This window comes from Galeopterus variegatus, unplaced genomic scaffold (assembly GCF_000696425.1).
Source record: "Galeopterus variegatus unplaced genomic scaffold, G_variegatus-3.0.2 Scaffold10882, whole genome shotgun sequence".
Taxonomy (NCBI): domain Eukaryota; kingdom Metazoa; phylum Chordata; class Mammalia; order Dermoptera; family Cynocephalidae; genus Galeopterus; species Galeopterus variegatus.
In genome coordinates, this window is record NW_007736993.1 from 48234 (window position 1) to 58003 (window position 9770).

At 35.3% G+C, this 9770-nt stretch overlaps 1 protein-coding gene across 1 annotated transcript in view; it reads right to left on the reverse strand.

Moving 5' to 3' along the window:
• The window catches only part of LOC103610288 (guanylate-binding protein 4-like), a 46083-nt gene extending 38624 nt beyond the window's left edge, over positions 1-7459 (reverse strand). Inside the window, exons 1-2 of the mRNA XM_008594487.1 lie at positions 7291-7459; positions 5606-5733 (exon numbers count right to left, since the gene is read on the reverse strand). Coding sequence (XP_008592709.1) covers positions 5606-5733; positions 7291-7459 — 297 coding nt within the window. The remainder of the gene's footprint in view (positions 1-5605; positions 5734-7290) is intronic.
• Between the last annotated feature and the right edge of the window lie 2311 nt (positions 7460-9770).

Here is a 9770-nt window from a genome sequence, read left to right on the forward strand (position 1 = left end):
TTGTATACCAACAAATGCAATAACCTAGAAAAAATAGGTAAATTCCTTGATACATACAACCTATTTAAATTGAATTATGAAGAAATAGAAAATCTGAAGAAACCAATAATGAGCGAGGAGTTTGAATCAGTAAAAAAATAGTCTCCCATCAAAGAAAAGCCCAGGACCTGATGGCTTCTCTGCTAAATTCTACCAAACATTTAAATAACAACTAATATAATTCATCTCAAACTCTCCCAACAAATTGAAGAACTGATACAAATCCTTCTCAAACTCTTTCATACTCATTTTACAAGGCCAGCATTACCCTGATACCAAAAGTAAGCAAGGGTACAACAACAAAAAGCACAGAACAATATCCCTGAGGAACATAAATGAAGAATCCTCAAGAAAATACTAGCAAACTAAATTCCACAGTATATTAGAAAGGTCATTCACCATAATCAAGTGTGATTCATCACAGGAATGCAAGGGTGGTTCAACACATGCAAATCAACAGATATGATACATAACATTAACAGAATGAAGGACTAAAACCATATCAGAATTTTAGTAGATGCGGAAAAAACATTTGACAAAAGTCAAAATATTTTTATGATAAAAGCTCTCAACAAATTAGACACAGAAAGAGTATACCTCAACACAAGAAAAGTCATATGTGACAGACAGTTGACATCATACTCAATGAAGAAAAATTGATAGCTTTTCCTCTAAGATCTAGAATAAGACAAGGATGTCCACTCTTGCCAATTTTATTTAGGATAGTATTGGAAGTCCTAGCCAGAGCAATTAGGTAAGAAAAAGAAATAAAAGGCATCCAAATTGGCAAAGAAAATTAATTTTTAAATTTTATTTATTTTTTTATTGATTATGCATATTTGCAGGGTACAAAGCTGACTGTCACCACCTGCGTCCAAGATGTGATGATCAGATAAGTACTATCAGTATGCCTATTACCACAAACTGCCATTATTCCCCAGGAAAGGAAAAATTTAAATGTCCCTGTTTGCAGACTACATGATCTTACATAAAGATCTAGAAAACCCTAAAGACTCCACTCAAAATGTCAGAACTGATAAAGGAATTCAGTAAAGTTTTAGGATACAAAATCAACTTAAACATCAGAAACATTACTATAACACTAACCATCAACTTGCTGAACAAAATCAAGAAAACAATCCATTTACAATAGCAGTTAATAGGAAGTCAATTTAACCAAGAAGGTGAGCAACCTCTACACTGAAAACTATAAAATATTAATAAAATAAATTGAAGATGACACAAATAAGGAGAACAATATTCTGCTGTCATGGATTGGAAGAATTAATGATGTTAAAATGTCCACACTGCCCAGAACGATCCACAGGCTTAATGCAATCACTATCAAAATATGAATGACTTTTTTTTTTTTTTTGGACAGAAACAGAAAAAATAATCCCCAAATTTGTATGGAACCACTAAAGACCATAAATACCAAAGCAATCTTGAGCAAAAAGAAGAAAGCTTGAGGAATCATATACCTGGCTTCAAGATAAACTACAAAGCTATAGTAATGAAAAAAGTATGGTACTGGCCTAAAAACAGACACATAGACCAATGGAACAGAATAGAAAGCCCAGAAATGAATCCAGGCTTTTATAGCCAACTGATTTCCAGTGAAGGTGCCAAGAACACACACTGGAGAAAAAAAACAGTCTCTTAAATAAATGATGATAGGAAAATTGTATACTCCCATGCAAAAGAATGAAATTAGACCCTTTTCTCTCACCATATATAAAAATCAACTCAAAATGGATTGAAATCTTAAATTCAAGACATGAAAATATGAAACTACTAGAAGAAAATATAGGGCAAAAGCTCTATGACACTGGTCTGGGCAATGATTTTTAGATAAAATCTCAAAAGCACAGGCAACAAAATCAAAAATAGACAAATGGGCTTACATCAAACTGCAAACTTCTGCACAGCAAAAGAAACAATAAACACAGTGAAGAAACAACCTACAAAATGGGAGCAAATATTTGTAAACTATACATAAGATATCCAAAGTTCATAAGCAACAACTCAAAATCAAGACAACAAACTGATTAAAACTGGCAAAGGACATTTCTGAAAAGAAGACATGCAAATGGCTAAAAGGTATATTAAAAATGTTCAATATCTCTAAACATCAAAGAAATGCAAACTAAAACCAAACAATGATGAGGAGTCACTGTACAATGATGAGGCGTCACTGTTTAGAATGGCTACTATCAAAAAGATGAAATATAACAAGTGTTGGCAAGGGTGTGAAGAAAAGGGAACCCTTTCACCCCATTGTTGGGAATGTAAATTAGTAGAGCTACTCTGAAAAACAATATGAAGGTTCCTCAAAAAATTAAAAATAGAATTACTATATGATTCAGCAATTCCTCTTCATGGGTACTTCCAAAATAATTGAAATCGATATATTGAAGAGATTACTGCACACCCATGTTTATTGCAGCATTATTCACAATTGGCAAGATGTGGAATCAACCTAAATGACTATCAAGATATAAACAGAATAAGAAAATGTGGTGTGTATATGCAATGGAATATGATTCAGACTTGGAAAAAAAAAGAAAATCTTGCCATTTTTTGATGACATGAATGAAACCGTAGGACATTTGGTTAAGCAAAAATAAACCAGGCACAGAAAGACAAATATTGGATGATCTCATTTACACATGGAATCTAAAAGAGTTCATCATAGAAGTAGAAAGTAGAATGGTGACTACCAGAGGCTTGGAGTGAGAGGGGTTGTAGAGATGTTGGTCAAAGGGTACCAAAATTCAGTTAGATAAAAGAAATGAGATCTATTGTACAACAGGGTGAGTATAGTTAACAACTATTAAGTGTTCACACCACAAAAATTGATAAAAATGTGCAGTAATGCATATGTGAGTTAGCTCATTTAAGTCATTCCACTATATACACATATTTCACAATTTCATGTTGTACACAACAAATATATACAATTTCTATTTGTCAATTAAAAATTACATAAATTTTAAAAACTTCTGAGCTTTAAGGAGTTGATAGAGGCTGGGAAGGGTAGGGGGAAGGAAGGATGGGAAGAGGTTGGTTAATGGATACAGAACTACAGCTAAATAAGAGGAATAAGTTCTAATATTTTATAGTAGTAAATATTTTATATAGTAATATTTATATGGTAAAACTTTATATAGTAAATATTTTATATACCAATATTTATAAAGTAATATTTTATATAGTATTATTTATATAGTAGTGTTGGGTACATATAATTAACAACAATATATTGTATATTTTCAAACGGCTTAGAAGAGAGAAATTCAAATGTTCTCATCATAGAGAAATGATGAATGTTTATGGTGATGGATATGCTAATTAGTCTGATTTGATCATCGTATAGTTTATACACATATCAAAGTATTACCACGTACCCATAAATATGTACCATTACTACATGTCAACTAAAAAATAAAATGAAAAGTAAAGAGTTGATAGAATGTGGACTTGCAGATGTGAAGGGATCATGCAGATGGAAGGACCAACGCTGCCAAGGCAGAAATATTTTTAAAAGTGCAAGTCCTACAAAGGTATTACAGAGTTATTTCCATTTGACTAAAGCAGTGTGTAGATGTACGGATGTGGTGCATGATGTTTGGAATGAGAATTAGGGCAAGACATAAAGGTCTTTGGTGGCCAGGTGAATAGACTTAGCCACTAGCAAATCACACCAGAATTGTAGAGCCACCAGAGTAGACGGCCAGCCTGGGAGAGCTGAAGCATGGACTGAGACTAGGAAAGCCATAGCAGCAGAGCTGCCAAAGGACTTGGGAACCCAATCCCTCACACCAGTATGCAGAGAACGTCAGAGTCAGGGTACATGATTCTCCAGCTTTAAGATTCGATGCCTGCCCTGCTAAATTTTGAACTTGTTTAGGACCCGTTACCCCTTTCTTTTGGCCTATTTCTCCCTTTTGAAATGGAAATATGTACCCTAGGTTTGTCCCACCATTGTACCTTGGAAATAGATAACTTGTTTTGATTTCACAGATGGGACCTGTGAGTCAAAGACTTTGGACTTTTGACTTGAAACAGGTTAAGACTTTGGGGATGGAATTAATGTATTTACCTGTGAGAAGAACATGAACCTTGGGGGCTGGGGTGGAATGGTGTAGATTGAATTGTGTCTCCCAAACTCCATGTATTAGAAACTTAACCCCCATTGTGATAGTGTTAAGAGGATGGGAAATCCTACTGTGTTAATTGAAAGGTGGGGCCTTGAAGAGGTGATTAGGTTGTGAGGACCATGCCCAAGTAAATGGATTAAAAAGTTGATGGTTTAATATTGGTCATGGGCATAATTCTGAGGGCTTTAAAAGGAGAAGGAGTGAGGAGTCAGCTCTCTCTCTGCTTCTGTCATTTGCCACGTGACAATTTGCTTTGCTGTGAAGAGTCACTACCCAACAACAAGGCTCTCACCAGATGTGTTCCCTGGATTTTGGACTTCCTAGCCTCTGAAACTGTAAGCAATAAATATGATTTGTTTACAAATTACCCAGTTTCAGCTACTTCTGTTATAAGCAACAGTAATGGACTAATGCACCACGATTCTAGGGTTAGCGAGTGGTTCTACTGCAATCCGTTTAGTTCCCATGTACAAATGCAGTGTCTATATTCTATGCTTACCAAACTTGATCTGGAAGATGGGAGAGCTTTTTCACATTTTGGGGAAAAAACTATTTACTCAAGTACTTATTAAATTATCACTGAAAGTATCCCATTTAGATTTTAAAAAACCAGGACTTAGGCCAAACAACAATCAATTTCAACAGAAAGGGTGCCATTTTGGCTTTATACTGAGTTATTACTGAGAACTTTAAAATTGAGCACATAATTTTAAAATCTTTTTATTTTGGGCAGTTATGAAAGCCAAATATCTACTGCTGCCATTTTGAATTCAGACTCAAGAGTAATACAAAATAAGGAGAAATGATTCCTGGCACCTAATTCGATAAAGACAAAATATCTAAAATTATTCCATTTAAAATATTTTCAGTAAGTTAAGGTTATGCTTTTATAAAAGTCAGAGAAGAGGTAATCTCCAAAGCCAGACTTTTGAACAAAAAGTCTTTATGAATGTTTTTGGTGTAGCACTGCCATTAACTTCATGGTTTATAGTTCATATATGATTTCTTTCATGAAGCTTTTCAACCATATGACTAGGTTAGTTGCCTACTTCTGTGCATCCACAGCACCCTGATCACACTGCATACTTTTTGTTTCCCCAACTAGGCTCTAGGCATTTGCCCTGTTTATTGCAGTATCTATGGTACAGAATCCTGGAATTCAGCTGCTCAGTAAGTATCAAATTGTATCATTTACTCAGATGTTAAAAATAAGCTCTTGCACTGATATACCAAAATATTTGAGTTTACTGAGGAATAAGTTGAAGGAAAAAAAGATTGTAGCCTCATTATTAATGACTGGATTTACAGTTTGTAGAAAAAGGTAACAGAATATGAATTGAGGTAGGGAATTAAAAGGTAGGTATAGAATCAAGAGCAAAAAATATTCTTCGGTGACTCTGCCTTACCTTTTCCACCTTGCCCAGGCCCTCAGTGTCCAGAAGGATCAGGGTGTGGTTGGGCTTGCAGGGGTGGGGCACACACCACATCCAGATGCCCTTGGTTGTAGACCTCACTGTGGAGCCCAGAGGGAAGCCTACAAAGGAAGATAAGGCAACATGGATGTGTGGCAATCCTTAAAACCTAATGGACTGATGTTCAACCCCTAAAGGAGCTGAGCCAGAGTGGAAATAAGAAATTCAGGAAAAAAAAAAAAAAAGGCTGTATGGTGTGCATAGACAGAAAGGGCTAATGGAACTACAGGCAGATTTGCCTAAAAATCAATAAGAAGTAAATGAGACAATCCAACTGAAAAAAAAAAAAAAAGACTTGAACAGCCATTTAACAAAATAGGAAATACAAATGGCAAGTAATATGTCAGAGGGTGGTCAACCTTATTTACAGTGAGGCACATGGCATACAATTAAACAGTCACCACAACAGAAAAAATTTAAAAATTTTTGTAACTATGTATGAATTCTTAATTCCTCTTAAAAAGCATGAAAATTACACAAAATATTAAATATTAAAAAGGCCATTTGGTATTATCAGGAAATCCTGAAGACACACATTCTATGACCTAGCAATTTCACTTCAGGATCTTTTATACAAGGGAAGTTTATGCACATGTGCATCAGGATAATATTACAAGAATATGTATGAAAACCTTGTTCATAAAAGGCAAAAAAGTGAAAATAACACAAATGTTCTTCAGTAATAAATAGATAAATAAAATGTGGTATCTTCATATAATGGAATACTATAATGTAGTGAAATAAATTACAGCTACATTCTAAAAAGTGGATGAGTTTTACAAACTTTTTGTTGAAGAAAAGAAACAAGATAACAAAGAATATTTACAATTTAATTGCATTTATACAAAATTTATGAAGCAGATCAAACAAAACTGTCTATTAAAATTAATTCATATCTTGTAAAACCATTTTTAAAAAGCAAGGAAGGGAGTATCGGGAAATTAAAACGTTGGTGAACACTACTGAGGATGTGAGATGGTGTGATTTGGGCTTTTGAGTGCTGGCACAGTTTTATTTTTTGACCTGGCCTATTATTACACAGGTGTTCACTTTATTTATTTTATTGTATTTTGTGTTTTATGTACTCCTCTGTATGTGTTATAGTTTACACATTGAAAGTCTAAAAATATTGAAAGAAGGGGGTAAAACTTATGAAATCTGCTGTGAAATGGAACAAAATAATGAGATAGTAGCTCCGAGATAGGGGATAAATAGTGATCTTTCCTCTTTTTCATTCCTTTCTTCCAGTTTAAAAAAACAAGACATGTTAAACTACATTTGAAGCTTCTTGGAATGACACTATAGTTTCGGCAAAAGTGATATAGGAGAAAGAAAGGGCATACTGGCAGGAGCTGAGCTCCTGAGCAGGAGAGAGTAGATGGGATATAAGGGAGAAGTGGGCTAGATCATTTGATAGAAGAATGGTTCTTTGTTCCTGGAGAAAAGAGTTAGATTTTATGGACATATGGGGTTGAGGTCATACATTTGGTGGTGAGAATTAGAAATTTTCTTCACTGGGAGGAGTCATGCTCTTCCTTAAGATGACCCTAGAGTAGGTGTGATCAGCCTGTGTTATCACTGGTTCCAAGCAAATAGCCCCACCCCAAGACCACACTCACCATGCTTCTGTCCTGCCAGGCAGTTCATGAGGTAGGATTTTCCTGTACGATACAGCCCTGCAATGGCCACCACCACCACAGGCTGAGAAATCTTGTCAAGGATCTTTATTGCTTCTGGATTCACCGTCAACTTCTCCTCTTCATTATTCACTAGACAAATGGGGGCCATTGTGGTGGGTTCAGATGTGATGGTAACCTGCAAACCCAGAAGAATCTTTCAGTGGAATACAAGATCCCTAAGTCATCTCTAAAGGTTATTCAAGGAACGTGCATATCAGTGCCGTACTTGTGGAACATGTATATCCACTTCCTACTTTTTGTACATTTCTAAGGTAAAAGTATGTAGCCTTGCATTGGCAGATCACAGACCTTTTCATTCATCATGCCCATAATCTCTGATAATGCTGCGATGATAGAAACAGTCTTACTTGTCTCCAATGATTCATTTCTCTAAAAGTAATATTCTAGTTAATTAATCCCTCTGCATAAAATGTCTTCATAAAGATCCATTATGTACATTAACTTACTGATCCTTAAAAGAACTCTAAAAGTTAAGGAATTTTATCCTTTCTTCTAGATGAAGTAACATTAGTACAAATATAAACTAAAAGATTGGTAGAGGTTTGATAGTTAGTCAGTGGCAGAAGCTGGAGTTGAACAGTGATCTGAGTGTCTCATTGTATTACCTACTATTGTGGAGTATACTAACATTTATAAAGCAAATGTATTTCACAAGGCCTAGTTTCCAAAGCCCTGCAGTTTCAGGTATAACCTAGCCTTTTAAAATTACACATAGAAATGTTAAGCTTGCAAAAGACAGGAAACTTTCCCCAGGCTAAAGTCTCTGTTGCAGATAAGAATTGTAACAGCAGAATTGCTGGCTCCAAGGACAGATGCCCTTGGTGCAACTAAACCTAATGACTGTTGCCATAACAATTATCTTACTGTTCTTTTTGTAACCACCTATGTTCCTTTTCTGTAATTTTCTGGCCTGGAGAATAAATCCTGAGAGAAAACCCCAGTTCATGGTTAATTTTCCAAGGAATGCCTCTCTCTTGAGGGTTCACGGAAAGTAACCCCTTCAGAGCTTCTCACTGCTCAGAAGAAATGGGCTTTGAGTAATCCTTTTTGCCTCTCCATCACCCTGGGGGAGAGGTGACATACTATAAAAACTTACCTGTCAGAATTAATTTCCTCAAATAAACATTTTTGAAAAATATATGTTTCTTTACAGAGAAACTGTAAGGGCTCTAATCATATATAGTCATTATAATACATATTGTGATCTGAATGGTTACTGGTATTCCTGTAAGGTTATCCAATTACCAAGCTATTTCCAGGCCAACTTGCCTGTTTACAGGGTATGTGCATTATAGGAGACTTCAGTTCATCTTACATTTTGTGAAAAACATAATTTTAAGTTTTAAGTTTATTACCTTAATTTTTAACTCATTATATATTTGATGAGCCTGATGCCATAATCAATGCTGAGGATATAAAAATTAATAAAATAGAGTCCCAACCTTCAAAGTGCTTTAGAATCTGTATCAACTAGGATTTGATTCATCTGTGAGTAAGAGAAAAACCCTAGAAAACTGTTGCTTAAAGAGCTGAAAGTTTATTGCCCTTTCTCATAAAATCACAAGGTACAGCATCCTTGGTTCTGCTTCACTAAGTCACCAGGGGCACTGGCTCCTTCTATTTCTTGCTTAGCTATCCTTTGACATGCCACCTCATGGTCCAAGATGACTCACCATCACATGTAGTACCTTCCATCCAGCAGAAGAAGAAAGGAGAGAAGAACCTAGGTCCTCTCCTTTAAAGGACATCTAGATGATTGATCATGCATAATCACTTCTGCTCAGATTCCACTGACTAGAATTGCATCTCATAGGCAGCGTATCTGCTAGGAGACTGATCTTTAGGCTCTCTAGTAGAGTGCCATGTACCCAGGTAAAAATCAAGTATTGTATTATTACACTGGGGTTAAAGAAGACTGATACTGGAAGATAAACAGCAGTAATAATAATCATATAATAATCAGTCTTCACAATAATCATGAGTATCTCAAGCTTATTGGAGAAGACAGGCAATATATCATTGATTACAGCATAAGTAGAGAAATGCCATGATAGATATATGTACAGGATAGTGCCCAGGTAAAAAGAAGGATAAATCTAATATAGACTGAAATAACAATGAGTCAAGAAAAGTTTCTAAAAGAGGCAAGTTAGTAAAGTTGATGACAGGATAGAGCTAGAAGACAGAAGAAACAGCAGATGCAATGACTTGAAAGATTAAAGTGCGAGGGAGGTATCTAAAACGACTCCAAGGTTTTTAGCTTTGGTAGCTGAGTAAATGTCAAAAAGTAAGAAAAATAGAAATAGACATGATTTCAGTGGGTTTTCAATTTTTTTGGACATGGTTAATTGTGGTATACTCATTGGACACTTAAATAGAATTGTTCAGACCTGAATGCA